At 30.0% G+C, this 21170-nt stretch overlaps 1 protein-coding gene across 4 annotated transcripts in view; it reads right to left on the bottom strand.

The window, feature by feature from the left end:
• The window catches only part of LOC114124896 (cGMP-dependent protein kinase, isozyme 2 forms cD4/T1/T3A/T3B), a 166154-nt gene that overhangs the window by 37450 nt on the left and 107534 nt on the right, over window positions 1-21170 (bottom strand). For 3 of the 4 annotated variants that reach the window (XM_050202829.1, XM_050202828.1, XM_050202830.1), the window contains one exon: window positions 15358-15524. In XM_050202829.1, the coding sequence (XP_050058786.1) occupies window positions 15358-15524 (167 nt within the window). Of the gene's footprint in view, window positions 1-2341; window positions 3633-7340; window positions 7629-15357; window positions 15525-21170 lie in introns of those variants that run through there. The other variant, XM_050202827.1, reaches the window with a different exon arrangement.

The following is a 21170-nucleotide window of genomic DNA, read 5'->3' as shown; positions in this document are numbered from 1 at the left end:
CCTGAAACAAGTGTCTAGAATGCATCGAAAAAATTTCACCATAGTTTCCATAACGATAAATGATCTGCAAACTCTACGATCAACAAATGTCTATATATTATTATAATACATCAATTAAATTCGTCATGCATAGGAGAATCAAATTCTGACCCAATTATAATGCGTAACATGCTACGGATTGATTATTTTTTTAAATTTTTATAGAAGATTCACAGAGTGAAAGTAAATGAAATTAACCACGAACCGCATAATTGTTGATGCGCAATACACTATTTAAAATGAATTCATTGATAGGTACCGAAAATAGACATAGAAAACACGCTTTGAGTTAAATTTTACGTACACAATAATATAATAAAACAATACTTTCATTTTCGACATTTCTTTTCAAACCTATTACATATAAAAATAATATGTCAAATAAAGTTATTATTTCCATCGCAAGAGTTAGTTTTTCTGTATACACGTATTGTTATGTAATACAAATATCTTATGTTAAATACCAAAGATGTATCTATTATGGCTATATATTACAGAAATTTACACGGTTTCTCGTCATTCTGGTTTACATTAATTTATCCATTAAATCCTCAAACTTTCTCATTTAGAGTTAACTTACAAACAAGACAATAATATTATGATACTACACTGATTCAATGAATACGTACCAACTACGAATACACCAACAGTGACACACAGCGGGAATTTCGGGATGTACGTTCATGTAACATTTAAAAATTCTAAGTCGTTTTTTAGTTACTTAGTTACCACACACTGAGGTAAACATTGTTGACAAGTTAGATACCTACACCTCATCCAATAAATAATAATTAATAACATTAATATACGCAACATACGTATTACAGGTACCGTATTTGTGTGTTTTTATATAACACACCTAAGGAAAAAACAAACACTTTTTATTATATAGTGGATGAAGGTATTTTCCTCATAGAAGGTTGATTACAATTAAATAAGAAGCGCCTTTTGTGATTGAAGTAAAAATATTTTTAAATATTATGGTAATTTTAGAGCTACGGGTTATCTATATCATTATTTGAAGTCATTAATCGTCTTACCATGTCCACCCTATATTTATAGTATAATAATTTATTTTGATAGCGATGGCACAATAATGATTATTCGATGATGACCAGCTATATAATTAAAGATACTGTAATAGTTACAATTAAATACGAATATATATAGGATTGCCAACTAATGAGACACAATACTGAGTAATCGATTTATAAAATTACATTATCAGTATTATAAAACAGTAGAATGTCAGATTTTTAACTGAATACTGTTATAACTTTTAATATTATGATGTATAAATGTAACGGTTGAATTCTACGGAATATTAATTCATACAATATTACATCAAAACGTAAATTATTATTATGTTGTAGGTGATACGCGCAACTACAGTGGCTATTTCAAAACCGCATATTACACAATTTCAGTTTGATTTTGATACCCAATATTTTATCCATTGCGTTAATATAATATAATATAATATGCTTGTTCCGACTATAAATCGGAAATGAATAATTATAAGAAAAAAATAATCAATTGTCGTGATGAAATGCGGTGTTACCGCACCGAAATCGTAAAAGCAGTTTGCCACACACCGAAACGTTGAGAAATCGTTAAAAACCACCGTTACCGTCACATATTAAAGTGTTAGGATAGGAATTGACTTAACTACAAATATTATAAAGCTTTAATGTTTGTATTTGTATATTTCACCGTAATCTCAGAAACTATACTGGACCGATTTTAATAATAGATATATCAATATAGATTCCTTGAGACTCGGAAAGGCATTTTTAGTTTGTTTTTCAATTTTTAAGGTGCTATAGAATGGATCACACATGAGTTTCTTTTAGCTCACGAAATTCGTATAATTTTTTTTTACATGGTTGCTGTTGGTTACAGGGAAATATTTAAAAAAAAAATTAGACTTACAAAACTACTTGACTGACTGATTTAAGTTTTATAGATTATTTTCAAAGAGATATTAGAAAAGTAAGAGTAGTTTGAATAACCACGTTCGAAAATTATGTATTAAATGCTATATATATCCGATCGCAGCATCGTCTGCAGCTTGCCCATATCGGTATACTATACACAAAGCGAAGTACACCGATGCCGATTTATCAGCGTAGGTAGTTAATACTGCTATAGCAGCAGGTTTACTACAAAACCGAGATACACCGATATACGAGTATAGCGTTGTATTTTATGTTTGTTCATTTTTTTACGAATCACACCACACATGTAGGGATGATATCATCGTATATATTAAAATAATAGTTAAAGAAATTTGTTTTTTTACCTGGACACGAGTTGTGATGTTTTTTCGTGTCGGAGGCGGAGGTGGATGTGCAGTTGGACGAGCTACCGGAAGAGGAGGCGACGGTGCTGGAAACGGAAGTTGCGTTCACGTCGCTGGCGGTTCGGTTTGATGAGATCGTGTTACCGGTCCTGCGCTTTCTGAGACCATACGTGTGTACAGGAACTATGAGTTTGGGCCTAGGAATGGCGAAATTGTCTTGGCCACTATCGGCCGCAGTGGCGTTAGCGGCCGACGGGGACACAGTGGTAGCGGCAGCAGCCACAGTGGTGGCGGTGACGAAGGACGTGCCCGCGGCCGCCGTTAGCAGTTGCTGTTGTTGTTGTTGTTGTTGTAGATCATCGCCGTTATCGTGGTGATGATGAGAATGGTTTTTGTCCTTGCCGTGCGGGTGGCGACGCGGTTGACGGTTGTCGATGATATTGTTGTTGTTGTTGTTGTTGTTGTTGTGATGGGAGTGGTAATGGAAGTGATCGTCGTCGGCAACGGTCCGGAGCAGACGGTCGCTACCGGTGGCCACCTTTTTGGGCGCCGGGTTCCGGAACGACAGGCTCTTCTTGATTTTGGCCGCGGAAGAACGGCACAGATTGCGCGCCGCCGCCGCCGACGCCTCGGCCCGCTGCTCGTCCAAAATCTCGGCGGCCACCCGCTGACGGGTTCGGTATCGGTGCGAGGCCGTGTCGTGGCGAACGCTCTGTACGCGGCTCAGCGGTTTGGCCTTTGGCCGGCGGGCCGACGCGGCCGCCCACGCCGCCGCGTCCTGTTCCTCTTGGCTGCTGCCCGTGCTGTCGCTGCTGCACGCCTGCCGCTTCTCCGACGGGTTCCTGCGGACGACCTGCGCCCTGCCTCGGCCGCCACCGCTTTCGGTGCGGTCGTCCTCGTCGTCTTCGGTCCAACCAGCGGCCGCATCGTGACGCTCCTTGCTCCGCGACCGCAGACACCACTTCAGACGGCACTCTTGCCAACTCGCCTCGTACGAGTTCATGTCGTCGGACGGCGCCGGTTCTTGAGAGATGACGACGTCGTCGTCGAGTTCGTGGTCGTCGTCGTTTTTGTTGTTGCTGTTGCTGTTGTTATTGTTGTTATCGTGGTCGTCGACGACGGATTTCACGTTGCCGTCGTCCTCTTCTTCTTCTTCTTCTTCTTCTTCTTCTTCTTCCTCCCCCTCCTCTTTTGCTGCGACCAAAGGTACAACCTGTGTAGCTTTTCCCGGGTAATAGACGAAACAGATTTTCATTTTACGTCCATAGTTATAGCTGCTATCGTCCAATAGCTATATAATATACATCATAAAAACACCTATTACTTAAGTACACGATTTTCCGGTTTTCACGTCATACCATTACCCCGTCATTGCTCTTGGTCTTAAGCGCACATTACAACTGAACGACTTGCAAACGCCATACTATAACTAACAAGGAACTCGTTTTGCGTAAATGAGCGTTTTAATTTTTCATTATGGGTATTTAATTAAGGCTATAGTTAATTGTACGAGATAATTATATAAATAGTGCATTTCAAATTGTACGAACAACAGTAATCAAAATATAATAACGTGTAATTCATATGATAATAATATTTATAAATTAGTAAAATTACGAGTTTTAAAGACACGACCCATACTACTATATTACAAGATACGAAAACAATTAAGTTCAAAATAAAAAATGTCTCTCCGCATCTGATTTTCTATGCACTCTAAGTTCCAAAATCAAATACTATTATTGTTAATGTTAATATTAATTGAAATTTGTTCAGTATTGTTTTGTTAAGAAAAACATAAAATTAATGAACCTGCTAATGGTTTACATTAAGGTGAATAAAAAACAATTCATTCGTTTTAAGATACTGTCACAACGAATTTCTACTATTTACTATATATTATAACCTAATTATTTTATCATGTAAAAATCACTTAAAAACGCAGTTACACAATACCTAAATTCAGTAATAAATCTAACTAGGTAACATAATTTAAAGACAATTAAAGAGTAATTTAGTGAGTTAATTAAACCATTTAAAGTTGTTAAGTTATTCAACAAATGTATGAAATATGAATAGATAAACAATGGCAGATATATCTATACCTACATAAATACAGTCATGACTGATGAAACTACAAAACCATAAAATTAATAATGCATAATATCAACAACCAATATTCAAAAATGTCTGAGTAAAATAAATAAAATTATTAACAAAATGATTGATTATTCTCATGCATAATAACGACGCAATAGAAAATGGCAATATTCACTAAAAATATAACCTTGTATGACTTTTAACCCTACTACGATAAATACATTTGGCTAAAAATGAAATAAATACATATAAAACAACAATTGTTGAAAGAACATTATTAAAAGAATAAGGGAAAGAATATTATATTTTAAATAAGCTTATGAAATTTTTTTAAGTATATAAATAAGTCATTCTAATTTTTCATAAGATAGCTAAAATATTTAGAACATATTAATTATTGAATATTTAATGTGTATTTTGGGAATTACTCAATTACCAAGTAATTTTTTGTAAATAAACATTTATTTTTGACGTTACCATTCCTACAACTGTATATATTTTACACTGTAAAAATTACAGTATTTGCAGCTGTGCGATATCATTCAAATGGAAAGAAATAATTTTTGTTATTGTACCTGCACGTTATATATGCTTAACACAAATCGGTAAACATAGTATCGTGTCTGAAAAAGTAATTGCGAGTATAATAGGAACATGAACTCTGCGGTACGTTTAATATGCGATCTAAGTCTATATACCTATTCAAAAAAACCTAAAAGCCAACTGGTAGCGTTCAAAGCGTTTAACTGCCATATAGTTAATAATTATTAATCATACATAAACCTATGGTAAAATTGTAGAGTTTTGATTTTTTAAACTCGTCTAAATCTATCAACAACTTTATTGATGCATAATTATCGTGTTTATTAGTGTTTATCGACATGTTTCTGTGTCAACGTACTCCATTTATGTAGTAAATACAGTCTACAGACGATGACGAACACTAAATGGCATAATAAAAACGATTATCTCTAAATAGCGTTAAATACCAGGATTAGAACGTAATCCCCACCCGATACATAATATTATAATCAGAATTATAACACCAGTTTCAGTAAATCATACACATTTTCGATTTTTCCTAAGTGAAAAGGTATATATTAATCACCAAATCGAAGTTAATAATACTACTGTATAACCAATAAAATAAACAATCATCGTACAGTATTTCAAATATTAAATGTATCGACACTTCGCAGTTTTCTAAAACGAATTAATCGCAGAATTGCACGTCCTACCGTCAAACTATTGAGAAATTTCGGTTGACTTTCATTTTCCGTTACCTTGCTCGAGACACGATAACACTGTCGCCCTGCTGCAACAGTCATTATAGTAATAGCTGTATAGTAATAACTAATAATAATAGTAGTAATAGTAGTAGTAGCTGTAGTAGTACGAGTGACTATGGGGATAACGCTAGAATTTTTACCCATACCTAGATATGGTGTTATTATATAATATTGTCCGTTGCGCCCAAATTCTCCATGGATCACTATCAATCTTGGAAAAGTTGATATTTCTACTTTCGATTAAATGTTTGCAAATCTACGCAGATTATGGTGGTTTCTGTCGGTGTAGACACAAGTAAGTACATAATAAAGTACTCTCATGATATACGCCATAGATACCCGACATCCCGGATGGTTGCGCCCAGAATTGTTTCGGTCGAAGGGGAGTACCCTCGCTTGGTTCACCCGTTATTTCTCAATATATTCTACTCGGCCTCCGTAATCATACCCTTTAGACGATTACACAACACGCACTCAAATGCACTGCACACATACAACTCGCACGTAGTAGGCTAATACACAATTGTATATTGTTGTTAACACCTACAAAACGTGTTTGAGTATTTTTTTTGTATACTAAATCTCAGTAGAAGCGTAGGACGATTTCGAACGAGATAATATTGTTTTTTATGCACGCTTTAGTCGATTCTAATTAAATTTCGGATTTGAAAGATTAGCAGTTAAATTAGTTAATCACACATTCCTACAGTGTTTGTATTTCGATTGTGACTAAATAGGTACTATTTACGAAGGTACTTCGAACTGCACACGTAAAAATCGTAGTAATTAAAATATGTCATTGCGTGCAGCCGCTCAAGTTCAAAAGTCGAGAATTTTATGATAACGAAAATGCAGCGGAAAAAAATGCAGTTCTAAACGTTACCTACCGAAAAATGATAATTTGATTACATACCCACATAATTATTATGTTGATGTAATTACAGTAGTAACAGTAAGTATTCGAGTACTTAATTAAAACAATTTAACGTGTTGGTTATTTTTTTCACCCGTTAGATACATATTATACTACTTCACTACGACAACGAATTTTAGGCGTTCGTTGAAGTTGAAGACGTGTGGTGAGAAACATTCAGCGAACACGATACGCGTTCGGTCTTAACCTAACCTACTCTAACCCTGAAGGATATGCAAATGCCGTTTGCGGGCAGCAAGCTGCGGTTTTAACCGGATACCGAGAACGTGCGGAGTGGTGGGTGTTTGGTTTGTTATTCAAGCCGATTTATCACATCATCTCGACGTCGAGAATCACCCATCACCCTAGTACTGAGTACGCTTCTTCCCGGTGATCACCTTAAAGTATGACGTTAGCTGAACACCAATATACTACCCGCAGCACTGTTACAAGTTGTTCGCGGTCCGAGAAAAACCGATCGGAACATAATATAACGACCATAGAGCAATGACACGGTTGGTGCGTGAACGGGAAAAACATCAAAATAGGAATTAAGGGCCGTTCTTACAATGTCCGGTTAAGTGTCGGTTAAGACTAACCGGTAGAATTCTATCGGTTAGCATAATCAGGCACTAACAGAACATTGTAAGAACGGCCCAAAATGAGTAAAACGAAAGACACGCTCTCCTCAGCTTACCGTCGGGGAGGGCCGAGTTTCGGCGAAAGACGTACAGCGACTGTTTTAACTGATATTAACACGAATCGAACAACACCAATGCACTGGTCAATACGATGACTGCGAACCGTAAGCGATCGGAGGCGAGAAACGATTTTAGAAGAAAAAAACGAAACGGAAAAGCACACTGAGCTCGGACGGACGCAAATCGAGACGGCACACGCACGCACTAAACACGGACGACGTACACACCGGACGACGACCGCGCACGAACTGACGACCGGACGGGCGGGCAAACACTGTTTGCGTCGCGTTCTTTTGTGTCCGGCTGCGCGGAACAGCTGGCGGTGGTCGGCCGCCGGTGTGGTGTGGCCGCCGCGTACGCGCTCCGTTCGGTACCCCCACCGACCGCGGTCGGATCAGAAAATACGAAAAAGAGAACACGCCACACCGCCGTCGACGGCGACGCGAAACCGCCCGAGACGGCGGCCGGAGCGGGGGCAGGGGCAGGGGCAAACAGCTGCTGCTGGTTACTCGTCTACGGTTCGCCGCTCGCGACGTTCTCGGTTGAGCGTTCGCGACGCACCGCGAACGCTCTGTATCAGCGTACGGTAATAGCGATGACGGAGCCGACGAGGGGAGACGAGGACGCGGAGCAGTTTACTATTTTTACACGCCGAGAAGAAAGCGGCGGCACCGGTGGTGGCGACGGCGACGACGGGTTTTCGTTGTATGTTTCGCTAGGTTTTTTTGTACGGACCGAAAGGGGCGATGATTAGAATTTAAATTTTTTTTTGAACAGTAAAGCGATTGGTTCGGTCAAAAAGTCCGTTTGTTTGGCTTCTAACGGTGCTACGACGAAACGTTCGCCAAAGACCTTTAAATCTTTTTTTTTAATCGACCGTGGGCTTACCTCGGCGCACAAAAATATTATAGCATACACACGTTCGGTTTATATTTTTTTTCCGTTTAGAACAACAGCCGACCTTGGAACTCGAGTATGCGAGTGCGATTATGATTGTGGAAACAATAATAATTGGAATGATACGAATAACGTGCGCAAGCGAAAATTATTAACTATTATAATATAATAAATAATAATGCAAATTACAAATCGTTTGTCTAAAACACGATCCAATACTTAGATAGTTGGATGATGCCTCGTTCGTCCATTATTATTATTAATTGCTTATATTATACTTGGATTGATCTGCTTCGCAGATTGGCAAAAATGTGACTAACTCATCATCACAGTATTATAGAATATAGACATTATATTGTGCACTGAATCACAATATAAATATATATGTCACGAGATATTATAATTATTGTTCTAAATACTTTATAATAATAATATGTGTATCCGTATCGCTCTTGCATGTATGAGTTGTATGGTCATAGCCAATGGCAATACTAATTGTGCATTTATTCAGTATAATTATTTTACACGTTAATTAAAAAATTATACTAACGCATCAATCAAAATTTAGCGTGATATAGAGGTAGGTACACACTTGTATCACAATCGTAACAAAATTACACATAGCCGAATCTAATGTTTACTACAGTCTATTTCAACACATTTCCAAAATTAATATTATTAAGTAGAGCGTGTCAATAGAATTTTCATGATAATAAGACATACATCAAACATCAAGTACAATTATTCTTATAAGTTTCTCAAATATATAAAATAAATTTATGATTCATATTTTGCTTATAAACCAAAAATACTTATATTAAATATATATATATATATATATATTATATATGTAGTACAATATAATATGTAATTTGCATTGAATATATTTAATTTTATGCAATATAAAAATACTGCATGACAAAAAGGTCATTGACATTTAGTTAAATTAAATGTAAAAAGACCAAAATGCTGTACACTCAGCATTCATATATTTTATTAAGTATATGTTTATTTTTTTATCGAATTTTAAAAACAGACTTAATATTATATGCCTAAAAGCAGCCACATATACAGACGGTGGTATTTTGTAATGCTATTTTAAAACCATATTCCGTCTAATATAAATTTTCAGTAAGTCCTACTATAGGCTTAAAAGTTTACAATTGTTTATGATGGTTGTGATTGGTTGCAATTAACGTATTATTATAAACAATTTTCTAGACTCTAGAGGACTTATGGAATCTCAAATTGTATTCATGTTTAATTTTCAATCTAAAGATAGATGTATTTTATGTTACCGTGAACCGTCACAAAAAAATTAAAACGAAAAGATAGAAACAATTTACTTACCAACAGAGTTATGTTAAGTTAGGTTATCGTGATTTACTTAATATCTAAAACAGAAGATTTCATATTTTGAACTAACTAGTTAAGAAAACCAATTGAAAAACCAGTTAGTCAATTACCAAAATTAACATGATTGAATATAATTAGTCATATTTTAATTAATACACATATTAAAATGTACAATGTATATTAAAAACACGTAGGAGATAAATAAAATAATTACGTACCTACAATCTACATCCACATAATAAGTATAATATACTATTATCAACATGTATTATCATACAATTATGGTTAACTATATCATTTTAATAGCTTTTACTAAATATTAATTATTAATTAATATCTACGCTAAAAAAATGAAGATAATTCTGATGAACTGTGCAATTGCAACTTTGTTTTATTTTCGTATAGGTATTTATAACTAAAATTGAATAATACTTAGTTTAATATTAATTTTTAAATATATTTAAATATTATATTGTATGTTTATAATCCTACAATAATATGAGTAATATGGTACAACAAAACATGGACTTTAAATTCAATTTTTTAAATAGAAATAAAATAAAAAAATCAATATCTATTTAACACCTATAAAATAAAATAACCTTAACCATGAAGTCGAAAGATCAAAGTATAATTCCTCCATGTTATATTATAATATGACGTATTTGGAATGTATGGAGTTCGGATCACCAATAATGAAATGAAGTAGGTAGAGGTACTACCAATAGAATTGAAATAGATTAGAAAGTATAATATGTACTAAATCTAAACAATATAAAATTATCAATGTATCTATTTACATATAAAAATTCCTATGAAAGCAATTATGATGCATTTCTTGTACCGCATTTTGTATACAATGCTTCTAAAATCTATAATAAAATGATAAATTCAGATTTTAAAAGCTGATTAATTTAGAACAAATTGAATAATTGTTAATATAATATAACGGAATTTTTAGTTTTAAGTTACCCACAAAAAATAGATAACCAGACAGTATGATAGAATAAAAATACATATATACCGCAGATGAACGAGCTGAATAATACTAACTATAATTAAACTATTTATAGAAGTCTATCATATTTTTTCCTAACAGATCGATTATTATTAACAATAAATATACCATTTTTCAATTTACTAAAAATATATAAATAAAAATTTTAATATTAATGTTGAAATATTTAAAAATATTGCTGCATAATATTCAATTTCATATTGTTATATTTTCGCATTCGCACTTTATAAAAAAATCCTATGAAGAGACTTTATTGCCTTTAGTGTCTTCATATAATTTAGAAAATAACATGAGATTGTTTATCGTTTTCAAAAAAAAAAAAAAAAAACATAACAATGATCCTTAATACATCAATAAACTTTCCTAAAAGAATATAATTTGAGTTTTTAGTATTAACAAACAAAACAAAATAAATTAATAAACTTAATATTATTATACTACTAGTATAGGTAATTGCAATCAATTTTATATCAAAATACTTAATTTATAATAAATATAAATTAAAAAATGAACGATTCTGAGCAAATACTGTCTACATTTTGGTAATCATGGTTACAAAACAATTGTGTTAATAATAATATTAGATGTACCTATGTAAAAATTTCCGTTATTCTTTAATTTTTCGTTTGTTTTTAACGATTATAAAAAATAAGTACTGGGAATTTTCAATTTTGACCTCTTTAAAGTATAAACTAGATCAAATTTGTTATCCAAAACCATCCTCTAAAGTCTAAGGGAAGGTTAGATTATCCATCATCTACTTATCATGTACAAAGACACAAAAAAAACATACCTACATCATTGTAAAATCAATGTATTCATCACTCCGCTCTAAAAAAAAATACATCATGCAATGCCAAAAATACATAAATTTATATTTATTAATATTCATTCGTTTATATTTAAATTTATTTACTATTTAAATTTATAAAATCAGATAGGTATAAAACATTGGTACCATTGGTACATTGGTAAAATTAATATTTATCGAAGTATTGTTGTATAGACTAAAATACAATAAAAAACCCATTTAATATATTACATAGAAGAATCAAATACGACAAGTATTTATATTGTTACGTTCAAATATAAAACCATACTTTATTAAACCACAATAATTTAAGGACATTCTTAAATTTATATAGGATAGGGCCTATTAGTAGAGTAAGAAAAAAAATTACATTTGTCTCTTTTTCATACTTGTAATTACGAAATTCCGTGTAATATAATGTTTATATACACGAGATAGTAATATTCTTATATTACCTATTTGTACCAAAAAATAGATATTTACATTTTTTTTTGTAGTAGTAGTAGTAGAAAGCATTCTAGAAATTAGAACCTGATTTCGGTTGTAGTTCAAAATTGTTATTTGATAAATGACAATTTACATAGCACCATTCGTTACAGTATCACATTTCTCTATATAACAATCGCGGCAAGACCAATAAATAGGAATATTGATAAGAAATATATAAGACTATATTATAAATATATTATAATAATGCAATCAATGAAAACTATATAGGTATTATACCCAGGATTCTATATACATTATAAATATATTATAAATCGAATACCTACTTTCCGATTTTGATTTTCATTAATAGTAAAGTTAATACCGAACGTACTTATAACTTAAATCTTAAATTGTTATTTATACTCAATTATTTTTAATATACAAGAAAGACTATATAAACACATGACGATAACAAATTATAAACATTATTGTTAATTTTAAAACAATCAAAGAATGTATCCTTACTCTTTCTTCGCAGTTTTCTCTAAGTACAGTACAAATGTCAAAAATCAAAATTTCCAACATTTTAATGATACCTACTATATTTCAATACATCATACTTTTTTTGAAACAGTAGATATATATCAATATTTTACGAATAATTTTAATATATATACAAAATACATAAAGCATATCTAAAAACAACTTAAAGTAATTAATCACAAGTTTGTCTTGAACATGAAGAAATAAATATAAATTATACTATCGTTTTAATCATCTAAGAATAAAATTATAATTTACTTCCTGTCAAATTTAATTTCAAAATTATCTTATTCACAAACTGCAAAAATTTTCTCAACACTTATGATATCTAGCTATGGTTAGCACCCCATAATTATTTTACAAATACAACAAAACATAGATTATGCGTCTTATTTGTCATTGGAGAAACATAACTATTAATAGGTAGTTAATTCAATAGTAAGATGTACACAAATAAACGAGTTAATATTTAGTTTAGGTATTCAGTAATAGGTAATGACAATATTATATAATTACAATTATGATTGGACTTCGGCTAAGTACCAGTATTGTTTTAAAAATGTTACGAATGTTTCGCGAATAAGATTAAAATAAAGATAATTTTGGTTGAACTTGTAACTTTTCATTAGCTTTGTAATCTGCAAGAATTTATTTTGTACAAAAATATAAATTATTCACCACACAGCTTTTTAGTATGCAAGTCAGCCCCAGTATAACCACAAAAAATAATTTTATTATCATAAATAATAAATTAATAATCCGTTAGACGACTATATATAAGTGTTGAAGCATTAGGTACAAAACAATAATACGATCATACAATGATATTTTTCGTGTTCTAAAAATTCAAAAAATAAAAATAAAATTACTATTGAAAAAATAGTAAAACCCCTTATGCAAACCCCCTTTGCATATTTTGTTGACGTTCAATAATTTCACATATTATTATAATAAATTGTTATCAATGTCGAAATACGGTTTACATTTCATAAATAGGTACCAATATATTTGGTGTCAACGAGTTAAACATATGTACTTATATGAGACGTAAAAATTGAAAAAATTACAATTTCTAAAACGCGTCAAACTTCGCGGGCAAAACGTTGAACGCGTAGATTGGTCGCATACAATATTAAAATATTCTTGGCGGTAAAATACCATGTCCTCGCGAAATTAGAACGCCCATTCCATTATAATATATACATTGAGTAACGACAATCGACATAATAATATATATGCCCATAATTGTATGCTCTCTCGTTCCACGTCAATCATCAACCATCGCGTGTGGATACGTTAGTTGACGAAAAAAGAACAAATTTCTCTATTAAAATATTTCCACGAGAAAAAGAATACAAAGCGCTCAAAATAAAATTTACTTTACTTTAGTACAGAAGGGTACGTCATAATTACAGAATGTAATAGTGAATTTTGAAATGGGAATTAAGATGATAATTCTGCTGTATTTAAAGGTTCCAATTGTTATACTAAAGTTATTTTAACGCTCAACACAAAATAAAATCTGTTTTCGAGTTTCTCAAAAACATCAAATACAATATGATTAGAGCTCAGCGATTTATGTAATTTAAAATCTGAATACTTATTTCCATTAAGTATTGAAACGTAGGCGAGAAGAGTATAGTAATTTAACGACAACAAGTAAGTTTATAAACACTTTGTGTATAAACATGTGGGTATAGGCATAATACAATAATAATAAAATTACAGTCGTGACAAAGACAACGTGCGCCGAACGCTCAGACATGCTAAATACCGACACGAGTGTACATTGAGTTGCCACATCGAATTTGCGGTAGTATATTTTATTTTATAGTATAATAAAATTAATAAATATTATGTTAATATTATTTTACTCGTATTCACTGACAGCATCAAAAACGATAACAATTATAGAAAATATATTATTTACAATATTGATTATAGACAATATAAATGTTCCGATAAAAAATATACCCACACGATTAAATGTACATTTTTACATTTACATATTCTAAGTAAATACGATACACTATTTGACAGTTTTAGTTATTAGATCTATAATTATTATTTACTAAGCTATCTACATCCTATTGTACGCTCAAATAACTGAAGATAATATATAGGTAATATTTTGTAAGTATATATTATAATTACGATTATATTATACCTAGTAGTATTTAAATACATATCAGTGGCATGTCCATCAACAGGTATCAATAGCCCCCAGTAAATTAACTGTATATATAAAAAGAACGCCTGCCTTTTCTGTGAAAATGTAAATTTAGTTTTTAAATTCAGAATCGCACGAAGCAGCAAGAAATACGAGTTCCCGACCTATTTTAATAAAAACAAAAGTTTTAAAAAAATAAAAAATTTTTTTACAAATTTAATGTTCGCCATTCATATGTTTTGTGCTACCTTTCACGTTTAAATGTTTAATATTAACTATACATAGCACGTATAAAAATCATTCATCGGTAGCTGCTCGAACAACCCGTATAATAATACGTAAAATATGTTTTCCTCAAAGCGAGACTGGGTGTGGAGTCTATCAGTATAATACATCCGCAGTGGCAGTTAGGATTATCAGACATCATGGTTGACGTCTAAACTGCAACTGTTACAGTGAAAACGAACTTTAACAGTTTAACGCTTATAATTTATGTATATCGCACCGATTGAAATTTAAAATGTATCTATCAACATATAGTTATAACTTATAAGCACATAGTATATAAATTATAATATAATTTTATATTAAACCATGGTTATAAACTTATAAAATAAGTATATTAAGACTTTAACCCTATGTTCTGCGCCCATAATTAACTGGAATGTATCATTACTAATAAAATACATCCCTTCCCATTGAAAATTCGTAGACACGCCACTGGCAGTATATTATACTACGATTTATAAGTATAATTATATTATCATAGTATTAGATTAAAAAACTTACCTTCCATAACATAAACAATGCTGCCCACATCTCCTTCCTTAATAATAATGCTGTCGGCGGCATACTCGACGGGATACATACAGTCCACTATCTCTCTAATCTGAGTTGATTCCAAATTTTTCATGAAGTCATTGTCCAAAACAGCACCTTTGATCAATTCTCTAGACCTAAAACATAATTTTCATTTTAATATTGTGTTATGTATAATTTATATTAATAATAATTGGTCAACATAATTTATCACTTATAAGAAATGCTATACTAAAATATTTCATACACATTTTGAAGTTCATATTTTTAAATTTAGTACAAATACTAAAACAAATAATTATTGTAATGTTCATTAAAAAGTTTTTTATTTGATAAATACTATATAATAATAAAGGAAAAATATATATGGGTATTGTAGTTTATTAATAACAAAACGGAGAAATGAAACAAATATTTATATTTAAAAAAGAAAATCCGTCTATGACCCAAATTATAGTCGGCCACAACAGTAAATATAAAATTGTTGACATCTACAATATATAAAACACACGGAATGAGCAAGTGCATTCGTGCCAGTAATAATAAGGCATTTATTATATAGTGCTGTATGAATACCACAGGTAATCAGTAATCACCGTAAAACTTAATTTTATTACTTTATCTTCGACTAATACTGTTCTACTATCCGTATGCGACACGTGTGAGACAATTTTAATATACGTATGTTTATATTAGATATTATAATTTACAATGTATAAAACTGTAATATAATAATATAATAAATAACAATAATATTATTGTTAGGATTATCGTCTGATACTAAATGACATGAATAAAATCCTAGTCTTACAATTTCATATTACAACAATAACTGTTTTTTCGTTGTATAATATTTTAATAACTTGTATATAACATAGGTAATCATAGATACTACCTATATACATAATTCCACTATTATATTTTTAGTTTAAATTCATTATTCATTCCCTTAATTTTTTCCAAAATACAAGCTCTGTAAATTGTAACATACTAACATCAGATTATAGTAATAATATAATATCCTTTAAAGTTATCGTGAAAAAAATAATGCTATTAATGTTTAAATAAACTATAATTTAAACATTAAGTTGTACTGTGCATAGCTGTATATTATAAGCTCAGAATTTTTAAACATTAAGATTTCGAACAGAATCACAGACTAACATTTTGGAACCCTTTATGACGTTCAATTATTTATAAAATTGTTAAAATAATAATTAGGTATAATAAAGAAATAAGAAATTTTTTTATACTAAACATATTATCATCTTAGAGTTTAAAGATTTCAAAATACATTTATTTAAGTTTTACGTCATGTTTACCAAGTGGAATATAGTGTATATATTATATACACTCGATAGAATTTAATATCAAACAATAATTTAAGTTCATACGTGTATTTATTTACATAAATTTGTTAAAAATTTGACTTAAAGCCTAATTAAACATTTACAAAAAAATAATAAATATAGAACAGAAAATTAATATATAGTGACAGTCACGAAAAAAATGATATTTTATGCGAATTTGGCAGAGAGTGTAGAAATGATATCTGCAGAAGAGGTGATTATTCGACAGTAAACAATCACATTTTAAAAAGTATATCATTTAAAAAAAAAAAATATCATTTTAACTATTTCATTATATTTACAGTATTTATAGGTTTTTGAATGATAAGTATATAATATCATACATTTTCAGTTTCCTATTTCGAAGCAGAATCTTTTTCTGAGAATTTCTATAGATAAAAATCGAATTTCAAACAAATAGTAATAAATTTATAATCATTGATTATAAATTATTATAATTTATAATCATTAATCAATGTTATAACTTATAAGTATTTAATATAAATATTAGATGAGTGGAGAGGATGGCACTGCCGTGGTAATATACAAAATATTGATACACGTCTTGTCATCTCTACTCATATAAACATAAAATACTTATAACCATATGGTACTTAGTACTTATACTATAGTTAATTGGCCATTTTAAATCAATACAAATTTTACAAGTTTTTAAAAAAATATATAAATATTTTTTCAAGATATAATGAGTGTGTTTTGGAAATAATTCATTCGAACAACAATATATATATATTAAAAGACGTTCACTGGGAAAACACTTTTTAACCTTTATACATGCAAACAAATATTCAAATATGAATCATTCAAACTGTTATTCTCTTATAGATTATATAATATTTTTAACACATCTAAATTAATTGTCAACTTTTAGAAGGGAGCACCTAAATTATATAATTAAAAATTAATACACTCATTAAACCGTATTATACAAAAAATCACTCCAGTACAATATATATATATATTTAAAATCATATAACAAACTTGATAAAAAATAGTAAGAAAAATAAAACGCATACAAATAAATAATAGCGATTATATTACAATATGAATAATTATTTAATTTATTTAAAATTATTTTATAGCATTATTATTTAATATTTATTACATATTAAATTAATTATAGTTAATCTACTTGAGATTACTTTGAAATAAAATAAAATTAAGATAGAATCAGTAAAGTGAATATAGTAACATAAAATACTTAAAAACCACGATAAATGTATTACAATACATTATTATAAATTGCATTATCATTATTATTTTAAAAATTTTAAAAATAAAATTCCTTTTAATTAAACCATTATTTTATTTGGAACCAAGTGTTATAATAACACTAACGAGTGACCACTGTGTGATGGCAACGAACCAAAATAAACAAGCAGAATTATTTGCTCTAGTCCTTTGAACTCATAATTGCGTAGGCTTTTAAAATCCAAATTCAGAAAATGTCGTCTTTTAATTTGTCATCGTAGTTAATTCAAATTTCTATCCACTATAATTAATTATAATAAGACATAATATATTATTTTTCATGTACCAAGTTGACGTAACCATTTTGCAACAGCTAGAACTCAAATGTTATCAAGTAGAGATTTTAACTATTTGGTGATAAGATGTTTAACTATAACGTTAATATTTTATGATAATGTCAAACAATAATTATCTAATGTTCATATTGATGATCCGTAATCGTATTTTTAAGATTAACACTCTTTCAATGTGTGCATTATCGTACATAAAAATAATCAAAGAAACAATATTCACCAAATAGTCGAAAATGACATTTGTAATTAGTGATGTTTGAGCAAGGATACTTAATAAATAATATACTTCTATGTTTTCTGGGGTTACGATTATTATAAAAACATAAGAAATAAACAAGAGGAAAGAAGGCCAAATCATTCGATGGTTTTACATGGGTTTAGACCGCCCAAGGTTAGATTCTGAGTACCTAGTTATAATTTTTTCACATCACGTATTTCTCATCAATATATTTACTTTATTTTCAATAGGTACTTCTATAGTCCGAGTTTTAGTATACAAAACAATGATGTTTAATCAGTTTTCAACTGCAGTAAATAGTTTATAATAATAGATAGTAACTAATAGAAAAATATATTATGTATATGTAGGTATATATATTTAGAAAGAGAAAGAAATACTTGTTTTAAAATTATAAGTAACTACTACATGTTTAATGTGTATTATAATTTATAATAAATATTTTTATAAAACCGATGTACTTATAAATACTCTATAGAGGTATGCTATGCCATATAACTAAACATATGGTTAATATTAAGTGTGAAAAATGGCAAGGTAAACTTGGCAAAAAATGATCAAATCTGATTTTAACTATTTTTTTGATAGTATAAACAATTTAGTAGTTTGAATTTAATAATTTGCACATAATTTTATTTTCTAATATTCAAAAAATGTTTATATTTTATTCTGAGAGGAGCTTGTATTATATAATGTGCCTATATTAAATTTAATATTAATTTGTTGTATAATGTATTTATCTATAAAAATAAAAATGTGAAAACCAAGAAAACAAAATAAGATCAAACTTGAAAATATAAAAATTTGGTAACTTATTATGAATTCCAGGTATAGTCTATATAAATATGTACACGCATGAATATTGTATTAAGTATTTTTTTTTCTTTTTAACAATTTCATTGTGAACCATTTTATATATAGGTACTGAGAGTATAATATAACATGTTTAATGTACATAATATTATAAAATAGAGACAATACTACTGTTTCTCTTGCGTAACCCGTAACCGATTAGGTCCATATTATGTACATATTATTTGCATTCAGGACTCATTCACTTTCCAACGTTATGTCAATAGATTTGAATAATAATTTATTATTTTATTATTTCCATATGACAATGCATCGATTCAATGGATATATGTATATATTATATTTAATTTTAAACAAAAATATAATATTCCATATTCTATCATTCATACTGTGAAGCGCAGTGAATGGCTTTCCAAAAATCGTTGAATTATTAAAATATATTATTATGTATCTTTGAGAAGGTTAAATCTATTTAAAATCTATATTTTTATACAATAGTTCAGTAGAGTAAAAACAAATTTATCAAGTATAGAGCGCGAGTATGAATATATATATATATATATATGGTAATATAATATCGCATACTTGAAAAAAACGCATTATTAATTTAGACACGTATACCTATACGCCGACTGTATACGTATTTCCACATTTCATGCATTTAAAAAACTACAATCTCGAAATTCGGTTCACCGATGATTTTGGCTAGGCTTGTTAACCTCGAAATTTAATTTCTCCTGCGCGCATAATATATATTATAAATTATGATATTAGACTCTACACTTCATTAAAGCTGCTGAGGGAGGGACAGAATGTTTAAAAAAAAATATTACGATATATACATTTTGGGCTGAAAAAAATTCGCGGTATTGGAGGGCGGTGGAGGTTTACGCACCAACATTGTATTATATAAAAATATAATAAAATATAATGTGCAAATAATATGGGTCAATCGCCACGACGCATTGGTGGTATATGCGTGGTTATAACAACAGTGTTATAGTTTGACGTGATAAATTACAAGGTGACGCGGAAAGACAAGACAAATAATATGTATATTCTATACATTCCCATAGGTATAAGTTTATAGGTATAAACGCGTCATGTTATTAAACAATAATAACACAATAATTATGGCCCTCGAGGGTACTCTACCAAACTGTACTATATTATATATTATACATAGATAGTATATTTGCTATATTATATTAAATATTGTAACAACTAAGAACAATAATCATGTTCACACACTGCCTATGACGGTTTCGTTGCATTTTCATGTGTACAGTATAGGTAGGTACATGCTTATTATTTTTGATTATATTGGAAATAAATTACTTTGTAATGAATTTAGAAGTACAACACAAATAATCAAAATTAAAGACAACGATTTATTCGAGGACATCAATCGTATATGTTTTAAAAAGTTACTATAATTCACACTTTTCAATAACGTTTCACATCGCCACACAAGTTCAAACGCTGGTTTACATAGGTTTAGTAAGGTACACATAGATTTCTGCGAAAATGCTACAGTGATACATTATAATGTTAAGATCATTATAAAATTATGAAAAAAACCATAAATAAACGTATTTACAGTATAGTAATAAATAATAATCCTATTGAATACATGATTGATTTTTTCTAATGTTTTTTTTTTTTTTACATATAGCGAGTTACATTTAAATATACGCATCTACAAGTAAATAAGGTTTGCACAAAAATTACATTTTGAACTCGGGAGTAGCTATAATGCGATACATAAGTGCGAAAGTTTGAGGGGTGTCATTGTCATAGCATATAATACAGCTATAC

This window comes from Aphis gossypii, chromosome 3 (genome assembly GCF_020184175.1).
Source record: "Aphis gossypii isolate Hap1 chromosome 3, ASM2018417v2, whole genome shotgun sequence".
Lineage (NCBI taxonomy): Eukaryota > Metazoa > Arthropoda > Insecta > Hemiptera > Aphididae > Aphis > Aphis gossypii.
Note: the sequence above shows the minus strand (reverse complement) of the source record. Positions and strands in the feature narration are given on the sequence as shown.